At 35.0% G+C, this 16,282-nt stretch overlaps 1 protein-coding gene across 1 annotated transcript in view; it reads left to right on the top strand.

Moving 5' to 3' along the window:
• ush2a (Usher syndrome 2A (autosomal recessive, mild)) overlaps positions 1 to 16,282 on the top strand; it is a 269,523-nt gene that overhangs the window by 43,263 nt on the left and 209,978 nt on the right. Inside the window, exons 11-14 of the mRNA XM_051132845.1 lie at positions 2,031 to 2,161; positions 5,373 to 5,568; positions 10,490 to 11,137; positions 14,179 to 14,362. Coding sequence (XP_050988802.1) covers positions 2,031 to 2,161; positions 5,373 to 5,568; positions 10,490 to 11,137; positions 14,179 to 14,362 — 1,159 coding nt within the window. The remainder of the gene's footprint in view (positions 1 to 2,030; positions 2,162 to 5,372; positions 5,569 to 10,489; positions 11,138 to 14,178; positions 14,363 to 16,282) is intronic.

The raw sequence follows: 16,282 nt of genomic DNA, 5'->3' as shown, positions 1-16,282 counted from the left end.
CAACGTGAATGTTTTTTCAGAGTGTGACTGTATTGCAGTGTTCCTATTTTTGAAGCAGTGAAAATCTGAAGTGAAAATTGAGATTGGAAATGTATAAAACCTAAAAGTTTTAAAATAGTCTGAGTTAAATTATTAAATTATTATAAAATTGTTAAACTAATAATTTATATATAATGATACATTTATTTAAAATAGTTGCAATGTAAAAATAGGACAAATTAAATGCAAAGACTCTCTAAAATGTATTTTTCAATTTCACCTTTCTCTCATTATGTTTATAATTTGTAATGAAAAAATTACAAAAAATAATAGTAAAATGCAAAAATCTGAGATGTAAATTTAAATTGGGAAATGTATTGAAACGTAAACATTTTTAAGTGGTCTGAATTAAATTATTATAAAATTTTACATAATAATAATAATTCAACTGACATATAAATGTAGTGTATTGAAACCTCAAAGTTTTAATTGTCTGAATTTAATAATAAATTATATATATATATTACATTATATATATATATATATATATATATATATATATATATATATAATGATACATTTATTTAAAATTGTTGTCATTTCTAAAGGACAAACTAAATACATACAGTCTAAAATTTATTTTTTAATAAACATTCTCTCATTATGCTTATTTGTAATGAAAAAAATGTTTAAATAATAATAATAATAATGCAAAAAACTGAAACCTCAATTAAAAAGTTGTCTGAATTAAATTTTTACAAATTGTTTTATATAATTTGTGCGTGTATATATATATATATATATATATATATATACACACACACACAACATTTAAAAAAGGCAAAATAAATACAGTCTAAAATGTATTTTTCAATTTAATGTTTCTGTTGTTATTCTTGTAAATTGTAAAATAAATAAATAAATAAATAAATAAACAAACAAACAAAAATAATAACAATAAAAATGCTGAAATCTAAATCATTTATCGAAATTAATCATTTATGACACATTAACACATTTATTAAACTAAATAGAAAGACAGTCTAAATATGAACTTCTCAACTTAACCTTTGTCACTTTATGCTTAGAATTTGTAATGAAAAAAAAAAAAAAAAAATATATATATATATATATAATGATAATAATAAAATGTTAAAAAATAAATAAAAATGCAAAAATCTAAAATGTGATTTTAAATTTGACAATGTATTAAAACCTCAAAGTTGTAAAACAGTCTGAATTAAATTATTAAATTGTACTGTTAATTTAATTGAAAAATTTTAAAATTAATCTGTAATTTTAAAAATGGACTAACTAAATACGAAGACAGTCTAAAATGTATTTTTCAATTAAATGTCTTTCTCGTTAAGCTTATAATTTATAATGAAAAAATGGTTACAAAAATAATAGTAAGACAAAACAGAGTAATTTTTCCTAGTGGTCTCAAAAAAAAAAAAGTAAAGTAAATATTGTGTAAAAAAGTAAACTAAAATAAAATAAAAAAGGCTATATTATCAGACTGTATTGTCTATGAGTCATCCTGCTCTCTGGAGATGCCAATCAATTATTGAAAACCCCATATTGGTCAGCCTAAAAGACATATTTCTGTCATATATTTTATAAAATAATTTTGTATTGTTCCAATATGCCGTACCCAACAGAAACCCAAATATTTTTCATTACAACAGCTGGAGAAATAGTAGTAATATAATGAAAACATCAAAAAGCAGAGCAGAAAAATCGAAATAATGCATCAGAGCGAAAACAGATGGACATTTAATGAAGTAAATCAGGCCATGCTAACAGGTTCATTGTTTCATATGCTGGGCATCAGGCACAGTGGCAGGTAGGGATGAAAGAGGACATTAAAATGGACACCTTAGAAAATTACACATCTCTCGCCGGACCTCTCCCAAGACTGCAGTTTTTTAATTTGAAATCATAGTCCTATGATATGATTGAATTTTAATAGGTTGACATCAATTTCCCCCCCTTCCCCCACCCATTTCCTTCTACAAGCACACCCAGACTCTCTCTCTTTGGGTTTAAAGGCTGGAACTGTGAGCGGTGTCAGAGTCTCTTCTACAGGGAGGTGGGTGCACTCCTGTGGGCCAAGGACGTGTGCAAACCGTGTGAGTGCCACAGCGCTGGGACTGTCAGTGGCAGTTTAGAATGTGAGCCGGTAAGTGTAGACACACACAAACACAAAGATGTATGCATTTATAAATAAAAACCCACAGAAAGCAAATCAGATAATCAACCCCCAGCATTCACCAAGGTAATTTGGTGATTAATTTAACAATAAATTCCACAACAGTTAAGAGTACTCAGAGCTCATTTTGACACATTATTTTGACTCTGATCTATATTTGATATTTGAGATGTCAGATAGATTTCTGACTTTCGAGGCGCGACACTAGCGTCAAGGCAATCTCTCTGCATATGCAAAGGAAGACATCTGAGGCTTTGATCCCCGGCTTTGTGACGGACCTGAGAAATGTAGATTCAGATAACGATATTGGCCAGTCTCTCTCGAGAGGGTTGCATTGATGTATTGGCTGAGGACTTTAGTATTCACAACAGCATTTATCAGTGGTTTGATCAGTAGGGAGTATGTAAAAGTGCCTCTCTCGGGAGAATTCTCCCCCACCTTTTCCTTTATCTTAGCATCATGAAAGCCATTTTGGAGGAACAGATCCGTGTCGATAGATATACTGGATGACAAATTCAGAATCAATGGCTGGGTCAGCCCCATGTTAGATTGTTACCTTATTTAAATTATCAGAATGATTATTTCCTCATGTATGCTAATGACTTTACACTGGTTGGTTGGACTGTTTCTGTTTGACGCTCAGAAGGGATTGAGTCTTTTTAGTTTATGGTTGAAACTTATGTAGCTTATAGATTTGATCCTATTAGCATTATTGATAAATGTTTCACTTTGAGAGTGTTTTATGATGCGTATTTTTTCCTTTTCCAACAAGTAAAGCAAAAAGGATTTAGTTTATTCCAGTAAATATTATCAACACTGAGGTGTAATAGATAAAAAAAAAAATCCAGTAGTCTCTAAATTAAGGTCATGAGACAATATGCATAAATAAATAAATATTAATAACAATAATGATAATAATTAGTGAGACTAAATAGAATATTTGTCTTTTTTAAATGTATTTTTACTGCGGCTAATAATAATAATAATAATAATGATTATTATTATTATTATTAGTGGTAGTATTTTTTATTAATAATAATCAATAATAATAATTATTATTACACCATACACACCAAAATACATGCAAAAAGGACAAATATTCTATTTAGTCGCACTAATTATTATTATTATTATTATTATTATTATTTATTTTATTTTTTTACATTTATGCATATTGTTTCCAAATAAAACATTTTTCCTTTATTTTCCTTAAACCTTTTTAATGTATTTTTTTTTACTACTACTGCTGCTGCTAATAATAATAATAATAATAATAATATTTAAAGTTAATTAGACTAAATAGAATATTTGTCTTTTTTGCCATTTCTGCTGATAATAATAGTAATTATTATTATTAATATTATTAGGATTATGATTAATAAAACTAATTAATGAAACTAAATAGAATATTGGTCCTTTTAATGTATTTTTCACTGCTGCTGCTAATAATAATAATAGTTATTATTATTATTATTATTATTATTATTATTGAGACTAAATAGAATATTTGTACTTTTTAATATACTTGTACTGATGATGATAATAATAATAATAATATTAATAATAAATTAAAAGAATAATAATAATAATAATAATAATAATAATGAGACTAAACAGAATATTTGTTCTTTTTTAATGTATTTTCTGTACAACCGCTACCAATAACTATAATTATATTTATTTATTTATTTTTTTTACTGCTGCTGCCAATAATAATAATAATAATATCGTTTTTACTACAGCTGCTGCTAGTACTACTACTACTACTACTAATAATAATTTGTAAAATAATATTTGCAGAATATTTGTCCTTTTTAATGTTTTTTACAACTAATGCTGCTACTAATAATAATAATAATATTAATTAATTAGACTAAATAGAATATTTGTCTTTTTTGCAGTTTCTGCTAATAATAATAATAATAATAATAGTTATTATTATTATTATTATTATTATTGAGACTAAATAGAATATTTGTACTTTTAATATACTTGTACTGATAATAATAATAATAATAATAATAATAAATTAAAATATTAATAATAATAATAATAATAATAATGAGACTAAATAGAATATTTGTTTTTTTTTAATGTATTTTCTGTACTACTGCTAATAATAATTATAACTATACTTTTTATTTTGCTGCTGCTGCCAATAATAATAATAATAATAATAATAATTATTATTATTATTATTATAATTATTGTTATTATTATTGAGACTAAATAGAATATTTGTACTTTTTAATGTGTTTTTACTACAGCTGCTGCTAGTACTACTACTACTACTACTAATACTAGTAATAATAATTTGTAAAATAATATTTGCAGAATATTTGTCATTTTTAGTGTATTTTTTTTTTTACCACTGCTGCTAATATTAATTATATTTCTAATTATAAAAATACTTTTATTTTATTATTATTATTATTATTATTATTATTGACTTTTGTATCATCACTTAAAGGGATAATTCACCCAGAAATGAAAGTCTGTCATTTATTTTTCCTCTAGTTGTTCCAAAGCTGTATGAGTTTCTTTCTTCTGTTAAATACAAAAGAAGATATTTTGAAAAATGTAGGTAACAAACCATTTGTGGATAGCCATTGACTTATACAGTAAGGAAAAATACTATAGAAGTCAATGGGAAGCACAAGAAAGTGTTCAGTGATAAAGAAAGAAAAAAAAAACTGGTACAGGTTGGGAACAACTTGGGGGTGAGTAAATATTGACAAAAGAATTTTTGGGTGAACTATCCCTTTAAGCTTTGAGTCATTAGTTAGTCTCTTTTCCTTAAATTCTGACATATGGAACTTTACCCTAAGCATCACAGTAGCTATTCATGTCAGTAGTATCAAATATTTCCTCTGTTCATCCAAACAACAGCTGGTCCGTTCAATCCATTCCAAAGAAGAGACCCGTTTTGTTAAGCCACATGACCCTCTGCACAATGGCAGCTTTTGAGCTCAGGTGTTGTGACCTCTCTCCCCCCTATCCCAAACCACTCCGTTCTCTGTAATGGAGATAAAAAGCATCCCAGCAGCCCAGTGGGGATCGTCGGGGTGGGGGGTAGAGACAGAGCAGAGCTGCCCATCCATGACTCACACACACACTCACACTGGCCTGCTCAACTTGACTAATTGGAGCACGGTCACGTGACGCTCTCCTTCCTCCGCAGATCGGGGGGCAGTGTAAGTGCAAGCGACATGTGTCTGGCAGACAGTGCAATCAGTGCCAACACGGATTCTACAAGCTGCAGTCGGCGCTGGCTGACGGCTGCCGCGCCTGTAACTGCAATACCGCCGGGACCGTGCAGCCAGATATTACCTGTCACCAGGACTCAGGTCAATGCCAGTGCAAGGCAAACGTAATCGGTACGTATCAAGCAGCATTGCGCCCTCCATCGCTCTTTCGTTCTCTTCTCCCATCCTTCTCTTCCTCTCCCTCCAACTTCTTTTTTCTGTCTCTCAGCCTTTCTCTCTGTCTCTCTCTGTTAATTCCCACAAAACTGATAAGCTGTACAGGGCAAAATATACATATATAAACAGATGAATGAGTCTATCTATCTATCTATGTACACTACCAGTCAAAAGTTTTTGAACAGTAAGATTTTTAATGTATTTTTAAAGAAGTCTCTTCTGCTCACCAAGCCTACATTTATTTGATCCAAAATACAGAAAAAGCAGTAATATTGTGAAATATTTTTACTATTTAAAATAACTGCTTTCTATTTGAATATATTTTAAAATGTAATTTATTACTGTGATTAAAATAAAATTTTCAGCATCATTACTCCAGTCTTTAGTGTCACACGATCCTTCAGAAAACAGAGCAATTAATTATGTTATTTAGCAAGGATGCTTTAAGTTGATCAAAAGTTATAATAAAGACATTGATAATCTTGCAAAAGATTTCTGTTTCAGATAAATGCTGTTTATCTAAACTTTCTATTCATCAAAGAATCCTGAAAAAATTCTACTCAGTAGTTTTCAACATAATAACAATAATACACATATACAGATTTTGGTCTTTTTACAGCCAAAATATTTTAAAATTCTAAAATCAATAAGGATTTTCTAGACAAGTAAAAATTATTGTCTTGTTTTCAGAAATTTTTAGATATCTGGACAAAAAATATGTAATAAGTAAGTAAGAAAAGCATTTTTTGCAGTGTTATAACAACAACGACACTAATAACAATAATAAAAATATTATGAGTAGCAAATGTTTGAGCAGCAAATCAGAATATTAGAATGATTTCTGAAGGATCATGTGACTGGAGTAATGATGCTAAAAATTCAACTTTTAAATCACAGGAATAAATTACGTTTTAAAATATATTCAAAAAGAAAACAGTTATATTAAAAAGTAAAAATATTAAACATTTTTACTGTTTTAGCTGTATTTTGGATCAAATTAATGCAGGCTTGTTGAGCGGAAGAGACTTTAAAAAACATTTTGACTTGTAATGTATATGTGTGTGTGTGTGTGTGTGTGTGTGTGTAACATATACATACATATAAAACATAAAGAATATTCCATGTTGTCTTTCAGTAAGTCTTAAACTGAATATATAACCAAATTATTTTGACAATGATTGATATTTTCTTTTTTGTATTAGAAATGATTAATTTTCTACTTGTTTGCACTTTAATTTCTGAAATGAAACCATATGAAGCATACAGTAATCGCTCTACTGTGCTTCATGTGTAAATGGCATGATTAAATTGTTTACCATCAGGCTTTTTTTTTTTTGGCAAAGCCCTGTTTTTTTCCACATATTTATTGTGGAGCAGCCAAAAGGATTTTTCTTCCAGCTTTTCCAGGCATTCCAGGTCCTTTGCGATAAATCTGTTCCATTTTTTCTTCTTCTTTGTACCTTTGAACCGTTTTCTTATGAAATGCAAAAGAATGTTACTTAGAAGATCATGTGTATTGCTAAGCCAGGATATCAAGGGCCACCTCATTTTAATTTTGTAATTCAATGCCAAGTTGATTATAATAAACTGCCCCTGTCTTCCTTATTTTTCACGCTTCTTACAAGACCTGCTTCTTTGTTTGTAGTTCCCACAGGTATTTTTCAGAAATTAGATTTGATTAAGGCAATTTATTACCTCCAGCGCGTTTGAGGCCAGCCGCAGCTTCATAAGGACAAAATTTATCAAGCGTCCAAAGTACTCTGCGTACACAATGTGCTTTGAAATGTTGATGTATGAGAATATTATGCAGAAAAGCATTACTGATAAAATGTGGGCTGCGCTCGTACACGTCCCACTCCATGGGTGCACCAGTGGGCAGTCAAATGCACATATATATTAAAAATATATATGTACAAAAATATTATCTTAAGCTTAAAGATTTCCTTGCTTATTTTTACCTGCACTTTGTTGTTAGATTTAGTAATTAATTTCTTATTATGTTCACAGTTGGACGGCGCACAGTTACAGTAGCGTTTTGAGAGTTACACAAATTTTCCAACATCCACAAGCCATGCACACAATGACAAATTGCGGCACCTTTGGCGGGATATTATTGGGGTATTCATCTGTGTCACATTGTGCATTTAACATAATGTTGTAATGAGGTTTAACTGTGGGTAGGGAGCAATATATTAATATCTAAATTCATTAAAGTGGAGCTGTGTAGCGGAATACGCAGCAGCGGAGGAGTGTGGAGTTCTTAGTACTTATGGCTGTAAACGGTTTGCCCTGTAGGCTCTGCTCAGCAACATTAGGAATAGATTACCTGTCAGGAATATGTATGGCGTATTCAAATAAGCACCGCACACATTTTAAAAAACTTGATATGATTTGATTCCACCTAGACCACTTTTTAGGTTCTCCAAATGAGCTGTAATTCTTTTTTAGCCTCATAGTTATTTTTACTTTTCTCCCTTCCTTTGCCTTTCTTGGGTCTTTTAATTTATTTATTTTCCTTTTAGAGAAATTAAGTGTTATGCCCGAGGTGAGTCATTCATCATTGGGAAAGGGGCTCACTTAATGATGACATTACCAATTTCGTTTTTTATTCCTCGTGTAATATTTCACTGATTTATTTATTTGTTTACTATGTACTACAGTGTGTTATGAAATGTGGGTTATGATGTAAAGGCCAAGAGCAAATCAGATGTTGAGTTGGTTGTTTGTGGATGTTAGGGCAAATTTGAATAACTTTAGTTGAACGAAGATAAATGAAATGCTGAAATCACATGCACTTTTTTTGCTGCTAGGTTAGTGCAAGGAGATATACCGGTTCAAACGGTAAAACGCACACAGTACCTATCAATATTTTTTTTTTTTTACATGCCAGGTACAAAAGGCTAACGTCGTGAACTGAGAGGAGATTCCTGTTAATTGCATACACTTAAGACTAATGGTTAAAGAACTATTAATAACTAATTATCTAACTTGGCAAATAAACCAACTGTAAATGTCATGTTTTAACAAAAGCTAGAGATGCTGAAGATGAACGTAAAGAGGTGAAAATACTGTAGCAGGCAGAGCAAAATCACTGCTCATTATGTGCAAAATTATGGAAGAAAATCCTAAATAGTAAATTGAAATTCTCTGAGGGGAACTGACTGTCTTCAGAAAAGTTTAGATGGGATTTTCTTTTCATCTTACCTCTGTATAATGCATATTAATGTAGTATTTAAAAGTGCTGTGCTGCTTTGCTTACAACTGTAATAAAGGAAACGTTGTATTGCTGCTTTTTCATAAGTGCCACCTGCTGTCAGAAAGTGAATTTGCATTCTCATGCAGCCTGTATGGTGTTTTTGTTTCATTCAGATCGTGTTTTATGTAGCATAATTTCACAAAGCTAAGGTCAGACCATTCTGTCTGCTTTAAATATTGAAGTTATACAGTTTAATTTACAAAAAAACTGTTCATGCATGTAAAGGTGGTCTTTTTCATTTTTATTGTGAAATTGAGTAAATATCTTTATTTGATATTCGCAATTACACAAATTATTTTTGTAAAAATTAGTAGAAGGATTAAATAAATTGCAATCCTGGTAGTAATAACCATGTAAAAAATAAAACTAAAGCATGAACAGGAAATGAAAAACCACTGGCTGTGGGCACAGCTCTTATCTTTTTTAAATTGAAAGATTTAAAGTTGCTTGTTTTAGTACGCTGTTAAAAAAATCTAAAATTACGAGATTAAAGTCATAATATTTTGAGAATAAAGTTGAAAAATTTTGAAAATAAATTTAAAATTATGAGAATAAAGTCAAAAGGTTTTAAGAATAAAGTCAAAATGTTTTAAGAATAAAGTCGAAATGTTTCAAGAATAAAGTGGAAATATTTCAAAAATAAAGTCAAAATTGCGAAAATAACGTTGAAATGTTGAATAAAGTTCAAATATTTGGTAGTAATTGAAGTTATAGCCTAATATTTTGAAAGTACAGCCTGCGCATGCAAATGGCCCAGACTGGGAGCACTGGGAGAAGTTGCCAGGCCACCATAATTAATATGAGTATATGTGGGATTATTAGCAGAAAGCAGATGACGTGTTGTACTGACAGGGACAGTATGCTTGGAAATAATATTTCATGTTTTTGACTGCATTCCTGCCTATTTGTAGTGTGCCAGCCACCCAATAATAGCAATAAGCTTTGTGCTTTTGGTTCTTTTAATATAAAACAAAGTCTCAGCTTTCAAAATCTGTATTTTCTAGCGAAATATAAACAATGGGTCTTGCAATAATGTGTTTTTCACGCTGTTAGATGAATCATTCGTCGTTTTGATTACAATGAGACATTGCTTTCATTAAATGATACTGTTTGTGAAAATTCCACCACTTAATTCAGGCCATTTGAATGAGCAATAGGCTAGAATATATTCTCAAAATTAATAAACTTTAATCTCATAATTGCTACGCATTCGTTTTTGTAATTTTGGCTTTATTTTCAAAATATTTTATTCTCAAAAAATTTCAACTTTATCCTTGAAACATTTTGACTTTATTCTCATAATTTTGACTTTGTTCTTGTAATTTCAGTTTTATTCTCAAAATATTATGACTAATCTTGTAATCTTAGTTTTTTTATTTTTTAATATGGCACTAAAACGCGTTGTAATTTTTGTTTTATCTTTCCAAGTAGCTCTTGAAATCCTGCTTACAGGGATAGTTCACCCAAAAATAAAAATTCTGTCTTTGATTACTTTGTTTGGAACAACGTGAGGGTAATTAACGACAAAATGTTCATTTTTGGGTAAACTATCCCTTTAAGTACCTCCTGGGGTCCTAGTTGAGAATAGAACTAATAGTGTTCTCCTCATTCTTTACTTAGGTCTATCCTGTGACCGTTGTAACTACGGCTTCAAATTCCTCAATCGCACAGATCCCGACGGCTGCGTTCCCTGTGGCTGCGACCCACGGGGTTCTCTACACCAGTTCTGTAATCCTTTCACCGGCAAGTGCGAGTGCAAAGATGGCGTAAAAGGCCTCCTTTGTGACACCTGCATCCCTCACTTCTATAGTCTGAACGGTAGTGGAGTCTGCCTGCCCTGTGACTGCAATACGAACGGCTCCGTCCCCGGTACCTCTTGTGATGCCATAACCGGACAGTGCAAATGCAAACCTCACACAGAGGGCCGGCAGTGTGACGTGTGCCGGGATGGATACCACAGTCTGGACGGCAGCAACTCTTTGGGCTGTCTGCCTTGCCAGTGTGAGTTCAGAGGCACAGTGAATGGCTCAGGTGTGTGCGACAAGATCACGGGCCAATGCATGTGTAAAAACAACGTAGAGGGACTGCGGTGTAATCGATGCTCCTTTCACACTTACAACCTGAGTTCTGCCAACGCCACGCATGGATGTCAACCATGTCACTGTGACCACATGGGCACCGTGCCTGCGACCGTGTGCGACCCTGTTAGTGGTCAATGCGTCTGCCTGCCCACACGCTACGGCCGAGACTGTGGAACCTGTAAACCAGGTTGGTGCTTTCAGTCTGATTTGAATCTCTTAGTATGTGTGTATTTTGTAAGCTCATTATGCTGTGTTGGCAATGCCAGTGAAGTCATCGCTTTTGTTTTTACCATGATTCCTAGCCATTGCGCATCGCATTTAAAGTATCTGCGTAAACATCTTTTGAATTACAAAGCACTCTCTTCTTTTCTTTACTAATGACTCCCTCGCATTTTGTTCTTGGCTCCGCAAGCTGCTGCATTGTTTTGTTATTCCTTTTTCCCTAGATTGTGCCTGGGAATTGAGTGTGTTTGGCAGTCACTTTGGCCGATGGCGTTTAACTAGCATAGCTACAGGCCATTCCTCATGTAACCTCAATCAACCCCCTCAGTGGCTGTTGGGCCAGCGCTGGCCTCATGACTCAAGTGCACTTTAGGGGGTGGAAATATTTGCACTTCCCTTATTCTTTGCAGCATGGTAAGTGCTAGAAATCCACTGCCAGGGGCTCAAGGGTCAGTGTGGCTAGATCAGCTGTGCCAGTTGGTTCCTTTGTCTTCTTAATGAAGATTAACCCTCACTGTTTACTGTAAAAACAACTTTTGCATGCCAAGCACTTCCAAGTCGTCTGGTACCACACAATTGCACACAAAAAGTAGCTTTATAAAATTACGGTTGAACCACTGATGTCACATGGACTATTTTAACAATGTTCTTACTACCTTTCTGAGCCTGGAACGTGTCAGTTGCGTTGCTGTCTATGCAGGGTCAGAAAGCGCTCAAATTTGTTTAAAAACATTTTGTGTTCCGAAGATGAACAAAGGTCTTATTGGGGTTAGTATCAGTACAGCTAAGCACACTTCATTTTCAAGGTTGGGTAACCATTCAAACCAGTATGGCCAACTTGTATCTGGTCTAAGCTATTTTTTCCAGCAGGGAAACCATGCTTCCCACCATCCACCAATGAGCCTATGCATATGATATGAGGGCGATAAGCCTGCGTGGTAACCAGACAAGGATGTACGGCCAACCCTCCCCTAGCTTGTGCCCCCCCAACACATGATAAAATAATGCGGGCGTACCTGCTGCTCACCAAAGCCTAGGCCGCCCATGCCGGCACATAAAGCATGTGTACGGAGAGTGGGGCTGGCAGGAGTAAATTGAAAGCACAGGGAGCGGGGGGAGATCCATTTGGAGGAGGGTGGGGGGACTGATGACTGTGTTTCTGCAGGCCCTCCCCCGACTCCCCTCACGGAGCCACTCTGTCGTATTTCACCGGAGGGGAAGCAGCCTGTGATTGAAACATCTCAAACTCAGCGCCCCCTGTCTGATTGATGCGCGCAGGAGCCTGACGGAGCCCTTGAGATTCAACTCGTACTTTATTCTTAAGAAGATATAGACGGAAAGTGGACCAGGACACTCTTAAAGGGACAGTTCACCCAAAAATTAAAATTATCTCACCCTCAAGCCATCCTAGGTGTGTATGACTTTCTTCTTTCAGACGAATACACTCAGAGTTATATTATAAAATGTCCTGGTTCTTCCAAGCTTTATAGTGGCAGTGAATGGCTGTTGAGATTTTGAAGCAAAGTAAAGTGCATCCATCCATCATAAAAAAGTGCTCCATATGACTCCAGGGGGTTGAAGGGATAGTTTGCCCAAAGACAAAAATTAGCCCATTATTTACTCACCCTCCAAGCATCCTACTGTAGGTGAATATGGCTTCCAATCGAAGTTATATCAAAAATTATCCTGGCACTTCCAAGCTTTAGAATGGCATGGGCAGGTGTTTCATGCTTCATCAGTCCAAAACAAGTCCAAAAAAGTGCATCCATCCATAATAAAAATAAAAGTACCTCACATGGGGGGGGGCGGTGAATAAAGGCTTCCTGTAGGGAATCGATGCATTTTTGTAAGAAAAATATCCATATTTAAAACATAATAATCACTTTAATCTAGCTTGTGCCAACTGGTTGCACACAGAAGCCTTTCCGGGCAGATGACGTAGGACATTGACATTGCGCATGCACCGCTCAGAATGCACCATGGTAAGTACAGCACCGGTCATAGATTAGAAGTTCAAAATGTGGATTAGTAAAGAAAAATGTCAGAGGATTTCAATATAAACTAAGAGGATACTGGTTTTCCTTTGCAAAAGTAGGGAAACTTTGCTTCGTTTGCTCCTGTAAACAAACGCTGGTTTGTGCGAGACTCACCGGTGCATGTGCAACGCCAAAGTCCTATATCATGCACCCGGAAAGGCTTCTGTGTACAACCAGTTGGCGCAAGCTAGAATAAAGTGATTGATGAAGAGATACACCTGCCCATTCCATTCTAAAGCTTGGAAGTGCCAGGATAATTTTTAATATAACTCCAACTGGATTCGTCTGAAAGAAGGAAGTCATATAAATCTAGGATGCCTGGAGTGTGAGTAAATAATGGGCTAATTTTCATTTTAGGGTGAACTATCTCTTTAATAAAGGCCTTCGGAAGCAAATCAATGCATTTTTTGTAAGAAAAATATCCACATTTAAAACTTTATAAACCGCAATCTGTAACTTCTGCTTACTGTTGTACGCATGTTCACAGGAGAGTGATGTTCCAGAAGAAGCTTAAGATGAGAATATGCTAATCTTGCGAGAAACAAGTTTTGTTTGCAACAAAGGAAAACCAATCTCCTTGTGGTTTATATCAAAATCCTCCGTTATATTTCATATCTTTTTATGATAGATGGATGCACTTTATTGGACCTGAAAATCTTGAAAACACCCACTCACTTCCATTATAAATCTTGGAAGAGCCAGGACATTTTTAATGTAATTCTGATTGCAGTCATCTGAAAGAAGAAAGTCATATACAACTAGAATGGCTTCAGGGTGAGTAAATCATGGGGTAATTTAAATTTTTTGGGTGGAATATTTTAAAAAAATGAAGTTTCTGTCGCCATTTACTGACCATCATTCTGTCGTTCAAAATCTGTATGACTTTCTTCTGTGGAACTAGTAGTTAATGAGAGGCCTCACAATAAAATGTATAATGAGTCTGTGTTTTTCGCATTATGTGTCATCGCAGGTTTCTTCCTGTCTGAGGCGGGGCTCAGCAAGTGTGAAGTGTGTGAATGTCACTCGGTCGGAGCGGTGGGGCAGGTGTGCGCTGCTCACTCAGGGCAGTGTGTGTGTGCTCACCCATCACTGACCGGTCGCAGATGCGACCAGTGCCAGGATCTCTTCTTTGGCTTCGATCCAAGTGTTGGCAGGTCAGTGCTATAGTCTGACACCTTTATCTCGGTCATGTTCGAGAAAGACGTTTTCATTTATTACCATGCATCGAGATATATCTTCAAGTAAAAAAGACCAGTGTAAATCACCGTCGAAAATGACTCCAGACCTCCCTCCCGTCACCGAGACTGAACACTAGTGAATAAAGCCCATTTAGAAAATCATGCACATCACTTTTCATAGCGATTTGAGCCAGTTAGCTGCTTACTGGCCCACGGGTTCAGACAGAGCCAGCAAAGGTCAAATTAGCCATTAAAGTCTCCCGCCTCTAAACGAGGCTGCATTTTAATACTCTCTGCATAGTTGATTTGTTGGATACATCAATTAGGTTGTAAATACATCATATGTTAGCTGTCTTAATGATATACTCCAAAGCAGCTCCCCAGCTTGAACATATGGCCTAAGTTGGGGATGGAAAACTTGGCATTCTCGGGACTCAGTGGATTGGAAAATTATTTTTCTTCCTCTTTTTTCGTTTCCTACACACGGCAGATTTTCTTTTGATGATTTTTATGTTTAAGTCTTGGTTTGGTTGAAGTCTCATTGAATGACCTTCCTGAAGGCTTGCAGGAGATATTTAACTACCCCAGCCACGCTGGGTGAATAAAAGGAACAGTGGGGGACATCGTCAACGCTTCCCATATCAACCATCGTTTACCTTTTAAGCGTTTCCCCCCTCAAAATAAAAAATATGATGTTGGGATGCACAGTAGGCAGGGAGAACATTAATTGTTGGCTGGTGAGATGCAAATAGCGTGAGCGCGTGTTTTCGATGCATCAACAACAGGGCTACCGGACATCACAAATTGTTAATCCATACGAGTCGTGACAGATCACTGCATACGCAATCCATCCAGCTGCACTCGTTCGCCCGGTAAGGATGAAAAATGAACTATTTAAACTGATTAGAGGGGAAGCTTGAACTGCATCAGGAGATCCTACACAATAAAGATTTCTTTATCTAAATATTATAAACTCATTTGTCTGCCCCGGAATCAATAAGACGATGCGTCTTATTTTGTTTTCTTATATTGGGTCGTTCGCTGCGGACCACCTAATAGAGGTAGTTAAAAACCCACAATATGGTTAGGGAAGATTAGCCATCACAGCAAATGACAGTGCTGCTTGCCTAATCATTTAACCTTGGAGGAAAAACGCAAGTTTCATTTTACAGAATTGTAGGTCATATTCATATCTGTTGCTAGTCAGATTCCTTGTCTGCAAACTTTCCAGCTCTGTTTGCAACACCTGTTCTAGACATTGAGGCGCAATCTGGAGTCATTTACTTTGATAGCTGCAAGCTATTGGTATATCTCAAATATGGAGAATGTAAGCATGTGGAACTTAGCAATATTGGTACTTTGATACCTCAATTGGCTTCATTTTTGCATGACGAAGAGAAAAAAAGTTCACCGTCTCCTTCCGAGGAGTCAAGGTCGAACCACATTGGGAAACGGGTGGCTTAGCCCAAAACGCCCCTCTAGTTGACAGAACAAATTTTCAGCTCATTAAGAGTCTGTGGCTTTTATCAGCTGCTTTCGAGGGTGTCAGGCGCTTGGCCCCCACATCACCCGCTGCTGGCCCCTCAGGGCCTTTCCTCCTCCATCCCCTACACCCCTCCCAGAAGTGTCACTGACAGGTGCATCTGTGAATGCCTCCATTTAGGCAAAGTGTCCCCCTCCCAACACTTCTCTCGGAGTAACACGCGCACTAACACGCACACATTTACTTTTTGCAACTCTTCGTATCTTAGGACAGTCGGGGAGTTTCACAGTTTTTTGTAAATAGAACTGGACTTGTTACTTTTGGTTAATTACCTGATTTCACGTCCTCTACAGACATGGAGAATGTCACAAGAAGTGATACTGTTTTTTATCTTATGAAAATGGTTTTTGTGT

This window comes from Labeo rohita, chromosome 17, assembly GCF_022985175.1.
Source record: "Labeo rohita strain BAU-BD-2019 chromosome 17, IGBB_LRoh.1.0, whole genome shotgun sequence".
Lineage (NCBI taxonomy): Eukaryota > Metazoa > Chordata > Actinopteri > Cypriniformes > Cyprinidae > Labeo > Labeo rohita.
The sequence above is the reverse complement of the archived record's forward strand: the minus strand, read 5'-3'. Positions and strand labels throughout refer to the sequence as shown.